Source organism: Haliotis cracherodii, unplaced genomic scaffold (assembly GCF_022045235.1).
Source record: "Haliotis cracherodii isolate W230 unplaced genomic scaffold, xgHalCrac1.p SCAF_2, whole genome shotgun sequence".
Taxonomy (NCBI): Eukaryota; Metazoa; Mollusca; class Gastropoda; order Lepetellida; family Haliotidae; genus Haliotis; species Haliotis cracherodii.
Genome location: NW_027266275.1, coordinates 11,224,061 through 11,249,944, shown reverse-complemented (window position 1 = coordinate 11,249,944; position 25,884 = coordinate 11,224,061). Strand labels below are relative to the sequence as shown.

General features: G+C 39.8%; 1 protein-coding gene across 2 annotated transcripts; it reads right to left on the bottom strand.

Annotated features, from left to right (window-relative positions):
* Nucleotides 1-213: 213 nt before the first annotated feature.
* Nucleotides 214-25,884, bottom strand: LOC139469768 (annexin A4-like). Of its 2 annotated transcripts, none has more exons than XM_071252049.1 (16): nt 25,758-25,884; nt 23,241-23,389; nt 22,475-22,582; nt 20,265-20,348; nt 19,063-19,168; nt 17,564-17,841; nt 16,055-16,136; nt 11,807-11,901; nt 11,451-11,564; nt 11,098-11,188; nt 10,474-10,553; nt 10,248-10,304; nt 9,082-9,271; nt 8,165-8,223; nt 7,758-7,880; nt 214-960 (listed from the first exon to the last, which is right to left on the bottom strand). In XM_071252049.1, the coding sequence occupies exons 2-16, from the start codon at nt 23,376-23,378 to the stop codon at nt 901-903; spliced, it is 1,665 nt and encodes a 554-aa protein (XP_071108150.1). In that variant the 5' UTR covers nt 23,379-23,389; nt 25,758-25,884; the 3' UTR covers nt 214-900. The 2 variants fall into 2 exon arrangements, with proteins under 2 accessions (XP_071108150.1, XP_071108151.1); XM_071252050.1 differs by lacking the exon at nt 214-960 and adding an exon at nt 2,858-3,446.

The window sequence follows — 25,884 nt, the reverse complement described above, 5'->3', positions numbered from 1 at the left end:
CACTAAATTGGAAATATCAGCAGATATTGTTTTTGGTGTATGTTTTAACTGTCCTAAGCATATCATAGATAATTATAAACATTACGCAGGAATGAAATTACATACTCCTTGCATAATCAGACAAGCATAGACTGTGAAGGCTAAAATAAAGTGAGAGAAGCATTTCTGCTGTGTCAGCAACTATTAGTGAACCACTATCAAAATTCCTCATCAGTTGCAAATTATCGAATGTTCTAAGCACAATAGCCAGGCACTAGTGAGATTCCTATAGGAACTACCAGTAAATAATCTTTAGTCTTGATTTTGACACCTTCACATTAACTGCTCTCACAAATCCTGGTTCAAAGGCATCATTGCATCAACCAAACACTGCTGTTCAGGATTTCTTTCTTTTTTGGACAAAATAAAATATCTAGGGCAGTGGACCATGCTTGCAAACACATTGTCAAAAGTTGTTGACTGATAGATGTTTAACTTCTGTTTAAACACTTACATATTTTACCATTGACATACAAAAAATCTGAATTTTGTTTTATACTACTCAAAATAAGTAAAAGAACACTCAATGTTTTTTTCAAATGACTATAGTTGATCTGTCATAAAGATTAACTTTAGTCATATGAAACAATCCAGTGTTCAACATATTTTGAGAGGTATATTAACAGTGTAATTAGTTCAAATTGTTCTCATGAAAAAACGCCAGACACAACTATGAAGTTGACAAATGAATCTCAGACTATTGTCAAACTTTTGATAACATTTTACACTGAATTTCAGTATTGCTGAAACTGATAACCCTGAAAGAATCAATGCTAATGCCACTATACTAGTCCAAACAGCTGCTGAAACAAGCATGCAATGTATGACCTTCAGAGGGATAGGATGCTGACGTACATTTCTTTATGGGACTCCGCCAACCATAGCCATCATGATCCTCCTATAGTCACCCGAGATGTCATCCTAGGTGAAAGACAAAACACAGAGATAGCTATAGCTCAGACAGGGTTACATTGCTGAAACGACAAGTCGTTAATAGCGAAATCTACATCTCTAAAGCCATCAGTAATAAACTTGAGACATACAGCAAGAAAGGTTTCTGATCATGATGACTGGGATGGCATGCTACCAGGTGAAAGTGTGGGAAAAGGAGCTTCAACACAACACAACACAACACAACACAACACAACACAACACAACACAACACATATGAACATCTCTTGTGGTTCTGAGAAAGTATAATCCATGCAGTTAGCTCAAGAACGCAAGACCAGATATGTGATATACAACTGAGACATGTGGAGGTCTGGCCAGTGGTGTGGTCGGTCAGTGACCACCATGTTAAACTGACCTCCAAGCTACTTCGACGTGAGTCATGAGGTCCTACGTGATGCTGGTTGACCCATTATTGTTTAACCCATATTGCTCCATCATCAACAAATTCTGGGTAGGAGAGTCGACATGATCGAATACATCATTGATCATGATGTTAAACAGGGAGTGGCTTACCATGGTACCTTGTGGCAGACAATTGTCCAGTGACATAGGATGAGACTGATTATTCCCTATTTAGATAGTCACCTGTCTTGAACCCCTCAGACAGCTTCACTATTTGTAGTGGAGGAGTCATATATTTGAGGAAGCTGCCGTGATGAGTAATGGTAATGTCATTCATTTTTACATTCAATGATGGTATTTCCATTCATGAAAATAATTGGCCTTAAACAAAAATGCTATGATTGCAATAAGCACAACATGGTATTCCTATATATATATATTGTGCAAAAATGGACCTGATATCACTGAAAAAGTATCAAGTTGCTTGGGTTATTGAGATTAATGCATTAAAACAAACCTGTAAATCTCAGTTTAGTAACAAGCATCATTCTTCATACTATTAATAGAGTATGATTGAGACATTATTTTGTGTCGGTGTATATTACAACAAACTTTCGTATCAAGACAACAACATGGTGGTTATATCTTCTATCAGTAATGGCTGCGTGATTCCTTTCCATTATTTGAATACGCTTTCATAAAAATGATATACAATGTTCTGTCAAGCCATTCTGTATATAGTGTGCATGAAAAAAGTATGAAATGATTTCAGCTGCTGATCACAAATCTGCCACTGACTTCATACACAACACAAAGGTTAACTTTTCTTACCATGGAGTGATTCAATGTACATGTATACTATCACATAACCAGTTACTGTTGCCTGTAGTCACACTTGGGCTACAATAATGTATTTGTTTTCATATTGCAGGTGTGGGGAGGGGAAATGAGCAGGTGTTGCAGGGATAGACATGGCCACAAGTCCAGTTTCCACCCTTGCCGAACTAGACTGGATTTTCTGCGCTCGATCGTAGCGCCACCAGTTATTACAAGTTATGTCGCTTCTATATTCTTCCTATTTACTGATCAGATTCCACCTCTCATATCACTTGCATATTCTTCAAATAAAAAGGCGACCAAGTGAAGATGATCCGATTGATAATCAAGATCTATATTGTAATAAAATGTGTATTTTTTAAAGAAGTGCATCAACTCATATGAGCACCTTGATCAAAAACATTAAAAGATTTGGAAAATATCTGTTGACGCTAAGTTATCAATACATATGCTTTGCAAATCCTGCAATTGACCGAAATCTGCACAGCAAATTCAGTTATTGTACATAAACCACATGTCCAAAATAGGCCCCAACTTGTTGGACATGACTATAGAGGTGACTTCCCGATGCTGTGGGAGGGGTGGGGAGTGAGGTGGCATGGGAGGAGGGTGGGGCAAGGTCCATGGATAGAGGAAGAGGGAGGAAAGGGGGGGGGGGGGGAGCATTGGGGTTTAGGAAGGGGGGGGAGCACTGGGGTTGAGGAAGAAGGAATATAATGCTGATGTTGAACAAAAGGATTTATCAACAAATTAGAATAAACATACTTTTCTCAAAATAAGATCAGATTATTAAAAGGTACTGGCAACTCTACACACAATGACCTGTCTCTTCATCATGTTCATAAACAATACAACTTGACAACAGCTATAATTACTAGAATATTATATATCAAACACAGACAAAGAATATCTAACAATGCTTGGTTCATTCCCATTCATCATAGAAATCATGACAGTATTAATTTGCATTTAACCAGCAAACAAAAAAGAAAACGTGTGTACTTGAGTAACACATTGAGTTTTTCACCATCATGATCATATTAAAAACTCAACAGTCAAATAAAGGTGATTGGTATGAATGATCTCTTTATCATAACAGAGATAAATCACAATGTGTGCCACACAAAGCAGAACGGAACAAAATATTTGGTCAGTATTTGAGCAAGACTGTGAGGGCCGAAGCATTTTGGCTAAATCAAGGAACTGTTGTAGGCTTATCGGGAGGCTCCAACGAGCGCCATCAAAATTCTTCTATAGTCGCCTGATGTGTCATCCTGGATGAAAAAAAATAGGACCTTTAACATGTTTATTGAGTTTCTTTCTTACTTCTACATGAACACAACTGAAAAAATGGGGCAACATGGAAAAAGGATTAAATTCAAATGGCATTTGTGCTTTGGACTGCTGTTATTTTTATCAAGTAGTATACCGCCATGCAAACAAGCAGTTAGCCAGCAGGGCAGGGACCGACCATTTTATTGCCTAGCACCAAGAATACATTGTTGCAAGATGCTTTTCGAAAAAGATTTTTTGTTTTTTGTTTGTTGTTTAATATCAACTACTCAGCAATATTCCAGCTATATGACAGCAGTCTGTAAATAATCAAGTCCGGACCAGACAATCCAGTGATTGACATCATGAGCATCGATCGATGACATGCATAAACCAAGTCATAATTAAATAATATTTGTTTTGGGAGCTGCAGCTGAATATCCAGTCTCCATACAAAATCCCAGGTCTTCTCACCACCCCTCGCAGAATATCAAGGTGAGACCTTCTTTGTATACGGCTTAAAGATTCTGACATCCTAAAATATTGAAAAATATTGAAGAAACAAAAATATCTGAAAAGCACCATTATGTTAGTATTGCTCCGCATGCAAACTTAAGCATCCATCACAATAACAAAATGTGTATGCTGTATCTTAAATACCAAGTCTGATGAGACAAGCTAAGCTAAGCAAACAATGCTTTCAAGTTTTGAAGGTCCTTTGAGTTTATTTTTTTGCCCATCTACCAACTAGGAATTTTCACACAAAAATCTGTAAATCAGAAATATAAAGTCTGGTCTTTGTGTTGATCAAATACAAAGTTAACAAATCTTTGTGGTAATTTTGAAAAAGATGCTGGTTTACTTTGAAATATAGTTCTATATTTCATAATATGCATAAGTAGTAGCTTGTTCAAAGTTCATTGTATTTGGAGAAAGACAGCATTTGCGAAAAGTCAGTTTTATTATAGGGTGGTCACCTCATTTTGTGTCAATAACAAGTGCAACAAGTGTACACTAAACACAAACTGATCAATGTATTCCTCACCCATGCAGTACTAGTTTGAAGAAACTTACAATTCCAAGTTTAGAAAGAACATTACCATATATTGTAAATCTTGAAATTAACGCGAGCGCGAATTGATTGCGAAAAAAGTGAGGGGTCTTTGCTCGCATTAATGAACTTCTCATTTATGTCTCTAAAATGACTATCAACGTTAGAAGGCCCAGCTGCACACTTTGGATAGCGGAAATACTAACTTGAAAATAAACACAAACATGGTTTATTGAGCAGCAGTTGTAACAAGTACATAACAATATCATTCAAAGAATAGGAATTACACAATTGGCATCCGGTGATATATCACTGCTGGGGTCAAGAGTTCTACCCACTCATGTCAAGCTTGTTGACACCTTCTCCGCATACCTATCAGTGAACTGTTGTTGGTTCAATCATTTTATTGCCTTTGAACTTTCTTAATGCCAGTCAACAAAGTAAACATATGAACTGTATGTGGTTCTTAAGAAAACACTGCTCTACTCAGTGCTAATAAGCAATGTTATTACAGTATTAAAGAAGTTGTTATCCATAAACTGTGTCTACTTTGAATGCTATTTACTGGGGAAGGGGGAGTCGCTTTGATATTGAGGCACATTTTTGGTTTGGGGTCCACCGTCGTACTGATTATGAGACACATTAATTTCCAGATTTACAGTATCTCCTGTTTATTTTCTTCCACAGGTATAAAAAAAACTGCTATTTTGTGGAATGTTTTTATGCTTGATAGTTTCTGATACCTTATATGGTAAATGATAAAAACATAAAAAAAAGTTTAAACATATTGAAAATGTAAGGTAATTCTGATTCATATTACCATATTCGACATAATAAGCGCCCACGGCGATATTTGCTGATATATTGGCTAGAGAACAATCCCAATTAGCACCCCTTCCGATTGATCAATGTTCACAAGACTTTTTTGTTTGTGTATAATACACAATCGTATGTTATATGCACCCTTAATAATGGGCAATTAAATTCTGGAAAAATATATCTGTCGTATATAAACATTTCAGGCTGTCAGCATAAACCACAAAATTTATCTTTCAACTCTGTTTTTTTTCACCAAAATAATATTCTAAGAAGAGCCCCCTATTTCTAATTTTGAGAGCACCCTGGGCGCTTATTATGTCGAATACGGTAATTCTAAGATGTTAATGTCATAACAGTCAATGTGGTATATTGATCTAGGACTGTCCTTGAGACTTTGCTATAATTGAGGTAGGTTAAGTGCAAACCAATGAAAGAAAGAAGGACATGAAATATGAAGTTTAGCAGAGATTTGAGAACACTGTTAGTCTATTAAGGGAGGTAACTCAATCAGGCCTTTAGCTATGAGTACCAGTAGTAGTATCTGCTTTTCATGCATGATAAAACATTACATATTAAAGGTGGCCAAACTGGATGCCAAATTATGTTAGCGAGTGAATAGTGTTTTATCACACACAGTACTGCAACAAAATCTCACACACAGAGACGCACACACATGAAGAGCTCCCCCCACTGTCCCCTGTGTGTATATACTGATGGAAATACATAAGGGAACACTTAGGTTTAGACACAGTACAATGACATGCTATCATGTGTCCCCAGCCTTGTCTACCAAATACATGTAGGAAACAATGCACACAAACACATCTCAACATGATAGTAGAGCTTATTTCCTTCATCATTCCCTATTGGTTTTCCATCAGTATGTGTTAATGAGATGAGTAATGACGAAAAGCTGCTGAGCATAAATACGATTCACATAATTGGTGCACAATGATAAACAATCCATTTTCATGTTAGGCAACCCACACCCTATGAAGATTGTCCTTCCCTGGAATCTTCATGAGTTTGGTAATACATTACTTTGAGCAATATTCCAGCAATATCACAAAGTGGTCTCCAGAAACTGGCATCAGACATTGTGCCTAGATGGGGAATCAAACACAGGCCTGTGGCTTGATGAATAAACACTTTAACAACTAGGCTACCCTCCAACCTCCCATGAATCCTAATGAGAGTTTTCAGACAAACATGCTGCAAATTTGTATAATTTTGCTTTGACCAATATTTCAGTCTTATCATGGCATCTTTAAGGAAGAAAGTCCAAAGTGATGAAAGTCTTAGATGTTTTCAACTTTGTTGAAATCTAAGTGCACGGACATGGTGCTGACAAACCATAATAAGGGCGAACCAGTATTCACACCGTGACACAACTTGCAGCACTTTAGACAACAGGACATACTTGCACAAAGCGAACTTAGCGCTAAGATGATCGTAACTCCCATACTTTAACACAGGCTTACAATAGTCTTAGCACTAAGATTGTTTTGTGCAAGTGGGCCCTGGTCCACTACTGATGCTGCAGCAGGGAACAGCTAGCATGTATGTGTTGACTGATGGAACGAAAGTTCAGATGCTTAGTCCATTACACGGAGGATGTAACTAGTTCTGACAGCTCTATGTATCACATGTTAACAAAGCAGTCAGTTTGATTACCATGCCACCATCCCATACACATAAATGATAAAGAATTGGGAACACTGGTAGAGAGTGATCCTTGCACTACAATGGTAATGTATGGGAGTTGTAATAGGCATAGCATGAAGATCACTTTGTCATACATTGCCTGTGACTACACACTCAACATTTGGAATTGTTTCAAAATTAAAACATAAGGAAAATTACATTTGCTTTTCTTCCTATTCTCATTGGTTACAGCATTCTGAGCAGAGGTTGGGTAGCCTCGTGGTTAAAGCGTTCGCTCATCACGCCAAAGACCGGGGTTTGAATCCCTACATGGGTACAATGTGTGAAGCCCATTTCTGGTGTCCCCCGCCGTGATATTGCTGGAATATTGCTAAAAGCGGCGCAAAACCATACTCCTCACTATGGCATTCTGTACCAAGGTAGCAAAGAAATGATGTTTATTGTTTTGAAAGTTGACATCTGAGAACTCAAGAACTTACACATCCTTCATTTAGATTGAGCGGTTTTAAGTTTCTTCAGGGTTCTCCAGACACAAGCTCCTATTGAGGCTTTGTCAGATCTGGTAACCGCGGTAACATATCAGAGTAAACAATGGTAATAACACCTGGAGTATACAAACCATTCTCAGCAGCCATTGTTACCACCAGTGTCCATTGACATGGCCCAACAAGGATTGGGTATGGGGACCACTTCTGACTCACAGTCCAAAAAAGCTTCAGCTGATCGAGCCAAGTCGTGAGCTTTTGGATGAAAAGATTATTTGTCTACATCAACTCACCCTGATGAAGCTCTCCAGTGTCTTGCCAAAGCGTTTTGCAAACTCCTCCTTGATCTGAACCATATCCACTTCAGCTCTCGTAACAACAACTCTGACCAGCGTACGATCATCAGTTCCTGCACCCTGGAACAAGCCATTTCAAAACACATTGAAGTTTGTTCTACACTAGATCACTTCAGCTCTCGTAACAACTACCCTGACCAGCGTACGATCATCGGTTCCTGAACCCTGGAACAAGCCATTTCAAAACACATTGAAGTTTGTTCTACACTAGATCTCTGATGTAGGAGGCATCTTGAGTTATGATATCAACTGCATGACACTTCATGAATTGGCTTGTGAACAAACAATCAAATTTAACATTATGTACATATTTTGGCAAGCCTCATGAGAGTCCTTATGTTTACCTTCATAGAATAGTAGAGTCTGTCTGCAAAATAGGCGGCTTTGTTTCTCACGACCTTCACTGAAATAATAAAAAAGGTAAAGTTTTGTGATGTCATGAGTGAGTGAGTGTAAGTGAGTAAGTGAGCAATATTCGAGCAATCTCATGGCAGGGGACACCAGATATAGGCTTCACACATTGTACCCATGTCAGGAACACACACTGTACCCATGTCGGGAATTGAACCCAGGTCTTCGGCATGACTAGTGAACGCTTTAACCACTAGGCTACCCGACCACCCCTGTAATGACATGAAATGTGGCAAAATACTGTAATAACTGCATATTGATGGCATTGAAATGGTAAGACAATTATTATTTAATGAAACGCACAAAGAAATCGCAAAAATATATTTTAAGATGAGAAGATCAAGCCCAATTTTATCATCCTTAGGCAATACACTTAATTATAACTGAGGAAGACAAATGTGATTAAACCATAATTGTTTTTACACATTGGAACCAAACACATTTCATATCACTTTTCCATAGTGTCAACAACACAAACATGAGGTCAGATAGATGTACAGATGAAGAGGACCTCTCACTTTCTTCATAGTACTGGACAATGAGTATCACAGGGGACTTCCTAACCAAACTGACTAGCAATGGAAATAGAATCCGTCCACCACACAGACTGCCAACTTTCCGAAAACTAACCATTTTCTATTCTTCATTTTATAAGTTCACTGCAGAGAACGAATCGGTTTCTGAAACCTAGCCACCTCCGTTAGTTTTTTTGTACTATCATTACTTAGTTCATGCATTGTTTTTACTGTGCCATAGGTAATTCATGAGTGTTTCCAGAATGTCTGACAGCGCTATCATATTGGTAAACTCCAGTAGCCCCTACACAACACAAAGCAAGGAGGCAACTGACCGATCGTAAGCATGCTCCTCTCCAGGTCCCCAGACATCTCCGAAATGATCGCCTTCTCGATGTCCTGGTTGACAATCCGACTGTAGGCATCAAACACTGCCCGCAACTGGTCATAGCTCTGTGCTGCCAGGATACGGTTGAATGTGTTCTCATCTGTTCCCCATCTCTTCTGGCCTGCCTCATACAATGCCTGTGTGAATGTAACAAATGTGAGGTTAGCGTGATAACACATCTTGATTTGATCTCTCCTCTTCAAACACACTCGTGATGAAGAGTGTACCAAGTTGTCAGACAAAATATAAAAGTTTAGTGAGTGAGTGAGTGAGTTTGGTTTAGCGCCACTAAAGGATGCAACTCTGCACAGCACCTTAGACATTTGAGCTACCCATGCTCCCAGAAAGGCTTAGCAAAAGTATACTTGCCACTTAATCAGGGGTGCAATTTAATCTGTACCATGTAAAAGCCGCAAGTGTGGTAAGATACATATAGAGGCACCCACTAAAGGCCTGGAATTCTAATGGCTCTTAGATAGCTTTTACATTAGATAAACTGACTCAGGCTAGTGACAAGTTGTGTCCCTAAACGAACATAAATTATAATTTCATCTTGCCTGAGTGAGTGAGTGAGTTGGGTTTAATGCCGCTTTAAACAGTATTAGCTATATCGCGGCATGTCAGCTAAATGTGGGAGGGAAGCCCAAAATGATGCAGGTCTCAGATGTTTACCACTTCGGTGAAACCCACAAGCACGGGTATGGTGCTGACAAACATAGAAACATTATCGGGGCTAACCAGGATTCGAACCCACAATCATAGGTTTCTGGCGTGCCCAAGGGACGCAACTCTGCACAGCGAATCGTGGCACCTTAGACGACTGGGCCACCCGTGCCCCCTCATATTGCCTGAAAATGCACATGCTGTTATAGTCTTCTTACATGGGCATTTAAACCCAACTAGTCATTAGTGAAATTCTTGTAAGTGCCCTGCTTGTCTGCAAGCGGGTCAAATACAGAATGACAGAGTATATTTCTGAGACATCAACAAACATCAAGCCACAGGCTGAGCACAACAATACAAAGACAGTCCAACACTCACCTTGGCATCCTGCTGGGCCTTAGCCTGGTCCACAGGCTGACCACAACAATACAAAGACAATCCAACACTCACCTTGGCATCCTGCTGGGCCTTAGCCTGGTCCACAGGCTGGTTCTCCATCCGGCCTCCCTGCAACCACAGCAGAATATATACAACCCAGCAACCAGTCATTTGAAAATATGTCATAGAGCAATTACGGGATTAAGTCTCTGTCATGTGTAGAAGTAAACAGATGCCAGTAAATTGATGAATCAACTCGATGCCTGCACTATAATGCTGTGGCAGTAACAATACTCACAGTTGTCATGGACACAAGAAGCTTCTTGAAATGTCCTGATGTTTCACTGATGATGTCCTGTTCCAACTTTCGGCCATACACTGAAAACATGATTCGCTGTAAGTAACTCTACACATATCTAAGCCTCTTTCACCAGATACCTCGAACAGTTGAGATGTGGTGAAATGGGGTTTATTGTCACATCCAAGATTATTGCACTTAAATAACAGGCATGCACAAATGTGTGTGTGGCTGCTTGTACTAGTCTGGACTAGTCGATTTTATAGTGCTAGCCCACTGAGATACCATGCCACAGTTTAACATGAATATCCCACTCAGACACAACATACAGACTCGGAACCAACCAGTCCTTGTTTTAGCCCCATAATGGGAGTGCCAGCCAGGCAGGGTAACAAGTACCAACTTTTGTCATGACCAGCTGGGGATTGAACCCCGGACCTTCTGCTCTCCAGTTGAACGCTCTACCACTAGCTAGGCCACGGAGGCGGTCTACATTGACTTCTGATTGAATGATAATGATGCTACTTCAAGTACAGATGCAAATCATTCATGGAATTGAGGAAATGGAGGTAGGTTTGTATGGTTCAGGAAGTGTTCAGGAAGTGTTCATGTACTGTTACGTACTGGCTTTGTAAGCTGCAACCATGGCAAGGACCTGTTTGTTGTTCCTGGTACACAGGATTTCTATCAGTGCTGCTTCATCCGTGCCGGCTCCCTAAAACAGAGAATGATGCATGGATGCAAGTCTTGGAGGTCTCTATGTGGTAATGCTCCCATTGATGTATTCATCTGGAACTGCATAAATTATTCTTAAAACATATGGAAATCATTGCTTGATAAACTGTAGCTTGCATGTGACTAATCACTGTGAAATTAGAGCGTGTTTGCCTAGTACCATTCAGAAAAAAAACATTAAAAACTGTAAACACTATAATGCTTAATTATGACAAATGACAATACAGTTAATTGTGTCTAACCCTCATGGCTCTCCTCAACTCGTAGGCGTCGTACTCTTCCCGTGTGTACAACAGAGCGATGCAGGCGTCCTCGAAGTGACCACTCAGCTCACTCTTCAAGTCTTGAAGCAGGTCCTACAAATCATAGAACAAGGTGTCAACACACAACATACATTGTCAGTAGTCTACTGTATACACACTTCTCAAATACTGACAACTCAAATGTGATTAAAGTCCTCCAGTAATGCTAACAACAGTGGAGCTGCACTCCTAGAAAACCAAGTATACATCAGTGGGCACTCATTCTGAGAGTGTTCAAACTCCCAACATGGTAAGGCTGATATCTGTCAGTGTAAGAGAAGGGGTTTTAATCTTACCCTGCCGAAGCATGTCTTATACATCAGTTTGATCTGCTGTCTTTGGTCTGTGCTGCGATATCCCAGAATATCAATGATAGCCTTCTCATCAGTACCTAAAACACAACATAGTAGTTTGATTATCTTCTGTGCTGGACATTAAGAAACTAACACCCTGATTAAAACAAGTACATTTTCAGCAGGCACAATGCCATAAAATACAAGATTTGCAAACGTAGTGTGGAATTAATCCATGTGAAGGATTAGGTGTATGAGAGTGGAAAACTATGGATGACAAGCTGACAAGATTAATTACAGGCACAGACAACTATGGTGAAGCGAGCAAGGGACAGTTACACCTGTCTGAAGCAAGAACATGGGTAAATGAAGCGGGTGTGATGTGTCCAACAATATTACAGCAAAGTTGCCTACAAACAAACATAGCAAATTGATCTGGACCTGCAAAGATCTGGGGTAGAATAGGTCTTCAGCAAGCTGGGATATAGCTGAGTGCGATGTTAAACAACAAACAAACAAAAAAAATTATAACGGGATTGAGCAAGGGAGGATTTTGAGTGGGCACATATCTTCTGTCTTCAACTAGGTATACTTGGCCAAAAGAAAAGAGACCATACAGTGGTTGGCTGTCATCTACATGAAAGCTTTACTGGTATGCCACTGGACACATTAAGAATGGGCTCCTACCCTGATTCCATGTGACTGATTTGATACAAGTAATACATTGTCAACACAGGGAACCTTGTTTACTTTATCTGATGAGCATAATGTGCAACTAAAAGTGAGTGAGTGAGTTTGGTTTGACTGCTTTTGGCTCTGTCAGCTTGATTTGGGAGGATAGGAAAACATGATGTAGGTCTTAGACGTTTACCACTTTTGTGAAACCCATGAACCTGGGTATGGTGCTGACAAGCTCAGAAATATTAAGAGGGCAAATGATCATAGGTTCTGACACAACTTAGTATTTCAAATTGATGTACTTTCGACAACTGCACCACCAGTGCCCATGCATCATCAAACAGCTGTATACAGTGTAAGAACAGGTGGTCCAAGTCAAGTGCATCCTCGATTATCTAGAGAATAAATCTCCATTCTATTGTGATAAATACCCTGGACCCATTCATCTTAGGTTGTTCTGAGTCCTATTCAATTGACACAATGATAAAAGTCTCCTTCATTTCATTTCAAACTCATGTGAGAGAGCATCTTCCCGAGGCAAGGGAGTGAACTGACTGTAAAAGTCCAGTTTCCACCCTTGTAGAACTAGGCTGGAATTATGGAGTTATATTTTGGCTGGACAAAAGAGTCCAATAGTCCAGTCAAAATCAATTTACAAAATCGACATCCAGTTCGATGCAGATTTTAATTGACTGCTGGATTTGAAAAGCATGTGTACCGACGACTTAGTGTCAACAGATATTTTCAAAATCTTTTCATTTTTTTATTCAAGATGTGCACATTATTTGATGCACTTCACAAAGTAAGACCTGTTTATTACCATATAGATCTTAATTATTGATCAGATCGTCTTCACTGGGCGACGCCATTTTATTTGAGGCAAATGTAAGTGATCTAAGAGGTGAAATCTGATAGGTCAATAGGAGGGGCATAGAAGGGACATAACTCTCAATAGCCACTGGTGTCGCTACCAACGAGCCCAGAAATTCCAGCCTCGTGAAGCAAGGGTGGAAACTGGACTTTTACAGTCAGTCAACTTCCTTGCCTCAGGAAGATGGTGAGAGAGAAATTCTGTTGGAAGTTACTGATAGGAAAGATGGAGAATGTGACTTCACATCCCAAACAAAGCTGTGGCAGCGAGTGGGTCCAGGGGGTTCATCACAATAGAATGGTTATACCGTATTCGACGTAATAAGCGCCCCGCTCTAATAAACGCCCATGGCGGTATTTGCTAATATATTGGCTAGTGAGCAATCCCAATTAGCACCCCTTCCGATTGATCAATGTTCACAAGATTTATTTATTCGCGTACAATACGCACTCGTGTGTTATATGCACCCTTAATTATTCGCAATTAAATTCTAGAAAAATATATCTGTCGTACATAGACATTTCAGGCTGTCAGCATAAACCACGAAATTTATCTTTCAACTCTGTTTTTTTTCACCAAAATAATATTCTAAAAAGAGCCCCCTATTTCTAATTTTGAGAGCGCCCTGGGCGCTTATTACGGGGAATACGGTAATATACTGGAAAATCAAGCAGGTGGTTATAGTTACATTGCATTGTGTTTCAAGTTGAATCAGCTTTTACCATGTATGTAGGCTATCTCCTGCCTTGCACACATTTCATGCATACCTCTAATTTGCGTTACAGATGTACACGATACATTGCACCTAAGAGTACACAGGAACATCATTACATAGACAAGGTGTAACTATGTTCTACCACCAGGTGACATGCACACATTTGTCACACCAACAATGCACATTCATCCTCAATTATCCAGTGTAGTATGTCTCCATTCTGGTACAGACTCATTTGCTGCCATAGCTTCGTTTTGAACCACATTCAAAACAAAATAGCCCTGTAATCAGATTAACTTAAGCGAGAGAAATGTGCAAAGTTTGCAATAAGAGAAATTGAGAATCTCACCTGAGTGTCTTTTGATATCAAATATATCAACATAATTGATAAAAGTGGAAAAACACCAAAGCTTGCTAAGGAGTTTTTCCACGTTTATCAACGAAAGTTGATATATTTGATATCAAAAGACACTCATGTGAGATTTTATTTATCATCCAACATCATTCATCCAACTTTTTCAGTTTGTAGACAGTAATAAGCAGTGTCTTAAGTGCAAAAAGTACTGCTAACAGCTTCAGTAGCAGAGACATTAGTGATCTGATTTGATTGTGACGTCATGACCAATGATGCCACAGTGGTCTGCAAAGCATTGTGATGCAATTTTATTGCAGCGATATCTACAAGGTAGATAACGCTCGATCTCACCCAAGTTATATCTCCTGTTTTGGATGATAAATGATGATGTCACTTCATAATAAAAGTTTTTGGCGGTTAATGGTTGCAGAGTATCATAGTACACTGGATGGAGACATTGGATAATCGAGGACGAAGCCCAGCATGCATAGTAACCCTCCTGATAAGGATATCTCATTCAGTTCTCATTCAACAGGTGTCCACCAAAAGATAGTTTATTGATAAGATAAGTACATCCCCATACAGTACAATTGTATAATTCAGATCCAATTATCAAAAGAACTTTTTAGTTGCAGTTTTAGCAACTCCCTTCACTATTCCAGTCATAGTTCTTGACTTAACTGAAAATAGAAAGTTGCAAACATCATGCAACAGTAGACTGGGAAAGCACATTGCAGTCAGTCAACTTGCCCAAATTATGATTGTTTCAGTCTTATGACTGTAAAGGTTATTATTGAGAGGTTTTAGTATTCAACATGTGGGAGATACTAACAAAATCCCTCAGACCAAAATATTGACTGGCTCCACGCTGAAACTCTCTCTTCAAATATTTTTCAATAAACCATTCAAGTAAAACACTATTTAAAAATTATCATTAAGAAAATAGGCAAGGAAATCATAACCCATTCCTGAGGGAGCAGCACAAGCAGAGAATACACTACATACTGCAGAACATGTTGAAGCAGTGCTGGGGAATAAAGCTTCAGGTTTTACCAAGGCAACAACACACTAGCACACCTTGCTATTTACATTTGGTCAAGTAAGGATATCACGTGAGACCAGACAATCTGGACAAAAGTTCTATTAGCCTGCAAACCAGCACAAGCTAAAATACCAGTAAATTGTTAAAGGTATCCTGAGAGCTTGTATCATTTCAATCATCTTCTCAACTGAACAACACTTTCTTAGTAAAGTACAGATTCTTGTACTTTTTGGGTTGAATCCCGTCTGGGATTCGAACCCACACTGCCAGAGTGAGGCACCTATTTGGTGGCTGAATGGGTTAGACCGCTGACTTTGTGTGCTGGCGAATAGGTGTCTCACTCTAGCAGTGTGGGTTTGAATCCCGGACGGGACTCAACCCAAAAAAGTAAGAGAATCTGTGCTTTACTAAGAAAGTGTTATCCCAAATACATGTATAACATTTGTTACATCTTCTCAAGTGTTCTTAAAAGTTTGAAACAGAGAGCAAGAGTGATCCCTAGCCAAACTTCCCACACCAAAACATGTGTTGATGCAAGAGATGCTCTGATTCTGAACTAATTTGTTGTGTCCGACTTAGCGAGGTCTTACCAATTCCCTTCATAGCCTTCCTCAGTTTCTGGCAATCTGTCTCAGCGTTGAAGTTACTGGCTGGCCTCAGTGTCCCGCTTTCCTGGAAATGAAAATATGAAATATTTTGTGTTACTAAATTAATCCCTGTTTTGTTTGATCAATAACATTTTAAGTGAGCTGAATAACACAGGCATTTTTTTCAATGGAATCCATGCACTTTACTTGTAATAATGACAAAGTGGGAGATGTCAGGTACCGGGGTAGGGATTTACAGGACATAAAATCCTGAGTTCTATACCATTGTGTATCCACTAGGACACAGAAAAGATTTGTATACATGTTTAGGAATAAACTATTTCATCATTTGATACCACATAAAATTTATTTACGTATGCAATCTCTTAAAATTGCAATGGGGTGGTTGTCATGTTTCAAAACAAGAAGATTTGCAAAAGTTTTTTTTGTGGGGCAAGTGAATGTGTTTTTGAAACTTCAGTAAACACACATTACCCAGGTAAGTAAAGTTGTGTATGAATCGTGATGAATCATTACGATTACAAATTAGATAAATATAAACAAGCAAGGAATAAAGCTGTCTTATTTGAATAACACAATTAACGTCATATATGTTATTCAGTTCTTGTCATTTCTCTGTGATCCCCATGTTGTCAGTTGGGACAAGTGTATGAAAAAAATAAAATTGCCAGACTGCCATCAGGACCCACAGACTTTAGACGCAGTATATGTCCTGACTAAACTCTTCAGGCCCTCATTTAAAAAAAAGCTGCAGCTTATTGTGATAAAATAAATCAACACGTAAATTCAATGCAAGCACGAAGGACCAATACAAATTTGAAACTGTGGGCCAGACACAAGATCTACCTGCCACAAGCAGGCGCTTATTTCGAACACTGCCTGGGACCCCTACAATTAAATAAACAACCCATGTACAGGTTAATGATCAGTTTACAGCTATAAATCAGGCAGGTCACACATTGCAGCCATTAGTCATCTCTAGTAGTAAAGCATTCAGTATTTTCCTTTTGAAAATGTACCTTGGACTCAACGAAGTAGAAAGCCAGGAGCCCATGTTAGGTACCCAATAAATACAACATTCACAGGTATTCACATGATTTAATGCACTTCGCGATGTAAGACTCTATTTTATCACAATATATAGACCAGTTCATGCTGACTTGGCGCCGCAGTTTTGTTTGAAGCAAATGCAAGTGATACGAGAGATGGAATCTGATTGGTCCATAGGAAAGGCATAGAAGGGACATAACTCGTAATAGCCACTGGTGGGGCTACGATCTAGCCCAGGAATTCCAGCATAGTATGGCAGGGGTGGAATCTGAACTTTTAAAGTCAGTTAACTCTCTTGCCTCAGGAAGATGCCATCACGAAAACATCAATCGAAAACCTGGTCGTGAACCATTGCTTCAAGTCTGGGGCAATGAATGATTGTCTCCGCTAAAAATGTCACAGTCTAATATCACAATCTGCAGTTCATGCAAAGAGTCCTACCACTGGTTTATAAGCTGAATGTGAAGCTCCCGGATTTCCATATCCACCATAGGCTGCTGAGGGTGGCTGGTGACCTCCTTGCTGTGGGGGAGCCGATCCCTGGGGCTGATACCCCCCTGGTGCTGGTGCTGATCCGTACCCTGCAGGCTGACCATACCCTGCCTGAGGAGGCTGACCATAACCTGCCTGTGGAGGTTGACCATACCCTGCCTGGGGGGCTTGACCAGGAAAACCACCCACCTGAGGAGGCTGACCATACCCAGGTTGAGGGGCCTGACCTGCAAAACAAATATCAGTTTAATTATCACAAACAAATCATTATGAGCACCTGCATGATGAGCCAATTCTTCAAGCACTAGACTCCTTTATTCCTGGCATTGCTAGAAACATACACAAAGAGACAGTATTAAGAACAGCACTGCAAGAAGTAATAAGTTGTTCCAATACCGCTTCAATGGACCTCTGTGTTACAGTATACTCACTATTTCAGAGGGATACTCTGAGTGTCCAGGTGGGGGATAAATCTGACTGGTTGTTCATAAATGTTTTCGTACAACTAGGATGCAATTTGAGCAGGACCAGACACAACTTAAGCCTAATTTTATTATGAACAAAAGTTTGTTTGTTTGTTCTTTAACGCCATACTAAGCAATATTCAAGCTTGATGATGATGTCTGTAAATAATCGAGTGTTGACCAGACAATCCAGTGATTGCCATCATGAGCATCGATCTACGCAATTGGGATACGAGACATGCATCAACCAAGTTAGCAAGCCAGACCACCTGATCCCCTTAGTCATCTCTTACGACAAGCTTCATCAGCTTTTTTTGGCATGCATGGGTTGCTGAAGACCTATTCTGACCCGGATCTTTACAGGTGAATAAACAAAAGTAAACATTTATATGTTGAGTGAGAGATATCACAGTATCCCTATGAGGAGTTGTGAATTATTCTTTAGACTCACAAATTTGAGTGAACCTAGGACTCACGTCATTGTTTCAGGAGGGAAGCCCTTTATGCAACAAAGATAACATCTAATGCAATATTGTGGAAATCTTCAGTAACAAAACACACCTGTCCAACGTTTACTTTTGTAAATTTATACTTGAAATGAAGCTTAACATGCATCAGTTACTCATACGCCCATAGCTCCAAACATCCAGTACATGTATCCCCCAGCCTGGACATTCAGAATATCCCTATTAAATGCTTGGTAGTATGCAATGATGGTATAATATGCTACTTCATCATAAGGTGATTTACTTTTCAAAACCATAAATGTAACTTTAAAGGTTGACACGTTCACATATTAGTCCTTCCCTTGGATGTTGGAAGACACAAAATGTGTCAAGATTTAAATATCATTTCTTTCCGAGTAAAAGATCTGAATTTAAAGAGACTATCTCATATTTTAACTAACAACGAAAAATACTGTATCACAACAAAGTATATCAATACAGCACTATTGAAGGCACTGAAGCTAAATGCACCACCCACCTGGATATCCTCCAGCCTGAGGCGCCTGGCCTGGGAAGCCACCACCAGGGGGCTGTCCGTAGCCTGGTTGTGGGGGGGCGTTGTAGGCCTGGGGTGGGTATCCTCCCTGAAACCATGAAAAATTGAAACTCATCTTATAATCATAATTGTGTCTTTGAATCAGCGAATGTTTCCACACAGGGTCAATGGTTCAACTACTAAATGGTGGCATCCGGTCAGTGCCTTTGAGCAAAAACATGACTACAACGCTTTTGAAATTAAAATAACTTAAAGCTATAAAAAATCTTCAAGGTTATGATTCTACATAACGTACATGGAATTGGCTGAAGCAGACATTTGATAAAAGAGTGTTATGATTGAGTGTGAACAAAAGATGTGTTGTAAATGTCGAAAAGTGTCCATGGCAGTTGGAATACATCACTGACAAATACTAACATCATGATCACACTACTTATTGCACATGTTCGATAGGTTGGAAAATTCTGATAATCATTTTAAAACCCTTCCTCATATTTTCAAAATACATTTTGCATAAAGACACATGGCGGTATCCATTCAGAACATCAGAGTTACCTCCCTTAACTCCCTAGCAATCTGATCTGAACGTTGAAAATGGCAGACACAAGAGGTACATAATGCCAGGAAAGGTTAACCATCACACTATTATAATACTGCTCCAATACTAGAACAGTAATTGTGTTTCATCACATAATGGACAAACCCATCCGATAAACTTATTATAATGATCCGATAAATATGCAAATGAGGCCACCAAGCAGGAACTACTTTTCATCTTCATCCATCAAATCAATGTATGCTTGCTCAATAAACTATTGATTAAAGTTACCAATAAGTTTTTCCAAGGTGTTGGTCATCAAGGAGACAAACATTGCTGCAAATCATTTTAGCACTATATGATAAATTGGTGTATCACTTCAACACTGAATTTATACATGTTTTCTGAAGATACTTTATTGAGAGGCTTTATGACTAAAACGTCAATTGCGGTAATTTTTATTAACCTCTTCATACAGTTTGTATTCCAAAAATATGATGTTTACTATGCAGAAACACATGAATCAAAGCTAGCCATAAAAGGTGACTGCTTGTCGTAAAAGGCGACTAACGGGATCGGGTGGTCAGGCTCGCTGACTTGGTAATCTCTATGTAACCTACAGTCACAGCAACACAAAAGGTCTGACCTGTCCTGGCATCTGGTATGTTGGCTGACTGGCACTGGGCCCTGATGGCATCGCTACCTGGGGTTGGCCGCCTGGCATCGGACCCTGGAGAGAGAAAGTCAAGGCCGTGGGTGATACATGACCTGATTCAGTGTACTTGTCACAAGGGCAGGTTGTTTTCACATTGCTAGGATAGGGATAATGTTATGACAACAGGACCTGATAAGACCAGGAAGAAATAAATGAGAGATGAATAGAAGTATGTGAACAGATGAATACACCTATTGTGAAGGTATAAACTTTGATGAGCAATGAGTGTGTGAGTGAGTGAGTTTGGTTTTAACCCTGCTTTTAACATTATTCCAGTTATATCACGGCATGTCAGCTTAATGTGGGAGGAAAGCCTGAAGTGATGCAGGTCTCAGACGTTTACCACTTCGGTGAAACCCACGAGCACGGTTATGGTGCTGACAAACCTAGAAACATTATCGGGGCGAACCGGGATTCGAACCCACAATGATAGGTTTCTGACGTGCCCAAAGGATGCAACTCTGCACAGCGAATCGCGGCGCCTTAGACGACTGGGTCACCTGTGCCCCCCGATGAGCAATGAATTTGATGATTGAGATTCAGTTCTTGTTTGACACCTGGTTCCAAATTTTGCACAACCAATAAGTCAGAAGTCAATACTACTAATATCCGTTCATTAATAGCATATGACAAGTACTGAACATAAGCAGGGCTTGATTTAAGGAACTTGATTTTACTTGCACTAGGTGCATGTTGAAATGAAAACCAAGTTGCATCAAACAAAACCAGGCTGCACCCCGTTACCAATAATTTCTGAAAGTTGAAACAGGCTGGTCTGCTGCCAGTGTCACATGACTTAATGATGCATTGCTGTAGAATGTAATATTGAAGTACCCACATTGTCATGACAATCAAACCCAAGAAGTGTGTCAAGTTACATGTGACACAGGGATTAGTGACGTAGTTTGGTAACTTTAGAGGTACTGAGTGTATTAGAAGGTTGATATGTGTGTGGACAAGTCAGAGTTACTCAGACACAAACTTTGAATCTGTTGCGAGCACTTGGGAGCATATAGACATCAATATCAGGTTGCATTTTTCAATAATACATTGCACTGGTGCATGTTTCATGAAGCTGAATCGAGCTGGTAAGTAACATCAATAATGATCTTATTATGATTGTCATAGATAAAAAGATATTTTAATGAGGCATGTGCTCAAAATACAGTGCTGGCAGCATGCACCTCACGCAATGACTGCTACTATGCACATTGTCTCAGGCCGTCGTCACTGCTTATATATTCAGACAGGATTCCAAAAAAAGTGCCCTTGGCAGGCAAATTGGAACCTTTTATCTATAAAATGGTCATTTTAAAGAATAAAAATCAGAGCTCAAGATCATTTTAAAATCATTGGGTATCAGTAATTCTATCTGGGTATTCAAATTTCTGTTACCCACTAGTTTTTACACATGTGGGTATTTAAGTTAAATATTTAAAAACACTATTCATCTAGTCCCTGCAAACTGGTGTCGTGTGGGTTCGAGAGCTTTATAGGACTCAAAAATACCACGATACTTCCACAAGAAAGTATGATGGCAAATGATCATGATCAAACTGTCATCGTGGAGTTTCAAAATAAGTTGCTGATTTGCTAATCGAATACGCAGGGTAACTTCACAATATTTTGATGATACGCACAAGTTTTATTTTTGAAGCGTATCTGTAATGTTTATTGCATATTTGATACGCTTGGATTTTATTTTACTGCGTATTGCTGCATTTCTGATGCGTATTTTACGCAGATACAAAGCTTATCTGGAGCTCTGTCAAATGTATTTTAACATTATGAGCCTCTGAACAGGTCTAGATAATTCCCTGTCAGATTATGCCATATGAACCATTCCCAGTGTTTCTGTTTTGTTTTGGAATATACATGTACCAGACATTACCAAATTTATCATTCAGTTTCGTTGGTTGATGCATGTCATTGTATCCCAATTGCGTGGATCGATGCTAATGACATCAATGGATTGTCTGGTCCAGACTTGATTCTTTAGAGACCACATCCTATAGCTAGAATATTGCTGAGCGCAGTTTTAACAACAAACAAACTAACAAACAAATAACAAGCATAGGCTGCTGAAGACCAATTTTAACCCAGGTCTTCAGGGGGTATGTACAAGTTGTGCCAGTACTTACACCAAATCCCAGCCCACCTGGGGCGCCTGGCTGTGGGGCATAGGGGAGTCCTCCTGGGGCGGAACCATATGCTGCTGCTGAAGCTGACTCAGGTGTGGGCATTCCCACCTGGCACAACACATCAGTAAGTAACAGTGAAAATACAAACATGCATATATACATACAGTTCTCAAATCTGAAACAAAATTACAAACTTTCAACTGAAAGGACTTACAGAAATTTCACTCAATAGATATTCTTGTTATGATGAGGAATATTGGTGTTGCCTTTTAGCTCATATCCATATCATAAACATTTCATGCTTCAGATAATGAAATTAAATAGTCTTACAATTATTTCATGCCATAACAACTTTTCTTTCGTGTACATGTTGTATGGTCAATCGTGCATGCATGTAATTTTAAACAAGCGTGGTCGCTAAATTTTGGCCATGAGAACAAAGAAAAGACTTTGCGAGAAGTTATCTCTTTAAAAAAAAAGAGCTCACGGACACAGGAGCTCTAGTTGAGTATAAACATGACTTGCCCTCTTGGTTAGCTGGGCCTTCTAACCCTGCAGAAGGGCATCTCCACATCCTTGATGTTTTTGTCACATGTATTTCATACAAATTATAATGTATTTTATCTGAAAAGGAAGTTTATCATGCCAATATCAAGGTTCGGTCCCCCCCTCCACACACACATACATACACACACCCACACCCACACCCACACCCACACCCAAAATGACCTGATGCTCTAGCACCAGCAAATGTGACAATGCTCACCGGTGCCCCTGGGTAGCCACCTGGGGCTGCGGGGTAGGAAGGGGCACCTCCTGCAGGAGGGTAACCACCTTGACCTGGGGGGTAGGCTCCACCTGCTGGGGGGTAGCCGCCGGGTGGTCCATAGGGGGGATAACTCATGTCTGTTTGTCCTAAAAAACAAACACAAAGAAAACAGTAATTCATGACACACCATCTTTCAATTGTATTCAAAATTATTTTCTCAAATGTCTTTAATGGGCCATCATTCGACTCTAAGTATTTCTTCTACACTAAACAATACAGTAATATTTTCTCCCATCATCCTTGTGGCTTTGAAGATTGATGAACTACTGACATTGTTTATCTCAATCTATATACATGTATTCACTGGAAATCAGAAAACAGCACTCACATGTCACTTGATCATATTTATGTCCAATCTTTGTTAAAGTCATGAAAACAAAAGTTGAATTGTAACCATTTTAAAATTGGACAGCTACCCGTACATATAAATCTGATTGTTTCCAGCCATCATGCATGCTGCCAATACACTCGGCTTCAATTGATGATGAAACTGAGAGCATATTGGCTTTGTCAAATGCGAGTGACTTAGTTGGGTTTAACGCCGTTTTAACAGTATTCCAGTTATATCAAGGCATGTCAGCTTATGTGGGAGGAAAGCCCGAAGTAATGCAGGTCTCAGACGTTTACCGTCTCAAACATTATCGGGGCGACCCTGGATTCGAGCCCACAATCATAGGGTTCTGGTGTGCCCAAGGGACGCAACTCTGCACAGCGAATCGCGACGCCTTAGACGACTGGGCCACCCGTGCCCCTGGCTTTATCAATAGGCGAGGTGATCAGTTTTGCTGGTATATTGGTTTACTGATGTACAACATCAGGGCCTCATCTGAACCTGCTCAGAGTCAGTGGTGGATAATTAGCCCCAAGTCTGTAACAAATATCAGTCAAAATTTCCCTACTCTTAATATTCAACTAATGTTATCGCTTTGTTGAAGTGATTTGTATTACATGGCTACAAAATCATCCTTTTGTTACTATCATAAGGAATTAATATACATATTAAATTAACATAGTTTATAACGCATGTGTTAAGTTACAGAGTAGTTTTTTTCTGTGTCAGATAGTGGCAACATAATGTGGTACTAGCTGTGAAGTCGTAGATATGTGAGGTGAGGTGAGGTGAAATTGGATTTAACGTCGCGTCCAAGATTATTGCACTTATATAGCGACATGCATGCACGTGTGTGTGTGTGTGGCTGCTTGTACTAGTCCGGACTGATGCCGATTTAAAGTGCTAGCCCACTGGGATACCATGCCACAGTTAAACATGATAACCCCACTCAGACACAGTATACTGACTCCCAGCCGACAAGTCCTTGTCCCATTAATGCCGAGCGCCATACAGGGTAACAACAACTACCATCTTTTAGCGTCTTTTGGTATGATGCGGCTGGGGATCGAACCCCAGACCCTCCGCTCTCCGGGCGGACGCTTTACCACTAGACCATGGAGGCAGTCTCGGAGATATGTTCTGCGCTGCTTTCAACATCTACTGAACTTTTGGCTCGAGCCTTCTTACAGTAACTTTCTTGCTTTCAAGGGCAGATTTTCCAATTCATATATTTGGTCATCAGCTGATCATAGCTTTGCTGTCATGAAGGTTGAAACATTGTCCTGCACCTTTTTTTTCCTCCAAGAGAAGTTTTTAATTTCACAGTTACTGTTTGTAGTTTTTGACCAAAATAGGAAATAATGACTTCCGAATACATTTATAAATGAAGCACATAAAAATCAATAAATTGTAAATAATTCAGATCAAGTACAATGACACGCCATGGTGAGAGTTGGATCCCCCAAGGCCCCGTTCCACAAAGCGATCTTAGCGCTACGACTATCGTAAGCCAGTGTTAAAGTATGGGAGTTACGATCACCTCAGCGCTAAAATGGCTTTGTGGAACGGGGCCCTGGAGAAAATGAACCCCCTATTTTTGAAAATGACTCCTCTTTTGTCTCTAGTGTCTCTAAGCCCCTCTAGGCCTATTAGTGTTCACTTGAATGAACACGGAAAGCAGCTAGCACACAAAACATCACAATAAATATGTGGTACCTATTTCAAAACTGGCTTAATCTGAATTGCAATTACGCAACACCACAACATTGCGAGTCTATGTGTAGTAATTAGCCTGGCATCATGTTGCATCACGGTTTCGTCGTCATGTAGCCTATATATTCCTTGATCATTATTCCACCAGTCGTTTTAGAATCCATGACAGCCGTGATGCCACAAACCAATACATGATACATTGTACCTAAGATGAATATAGTAGCAAGTTAACATTTTCATTCTGTAGACATGGCTATATAAGTAGACTGCTAGTCTCGACGAGGCTTATTTCCTAATCCGGTGTCCATGGCCTACATACTGTCGAGAGGCCGATTTGATTCACCGCCATATCATCAAATAAATGAGCAAAACAAGCCGAATTATTAACAACTATATAATACAGAACATACCTTCGGTGTCTATTCAGTCCAACTAGCACAACCTGTCTTCAACTAGCCTGTTTAATATGTGAAATTGAAGCGAAAACACACTCCAGGCGTTTCTTCTTCCGTGAACGCTATTATTTCCACATACCAG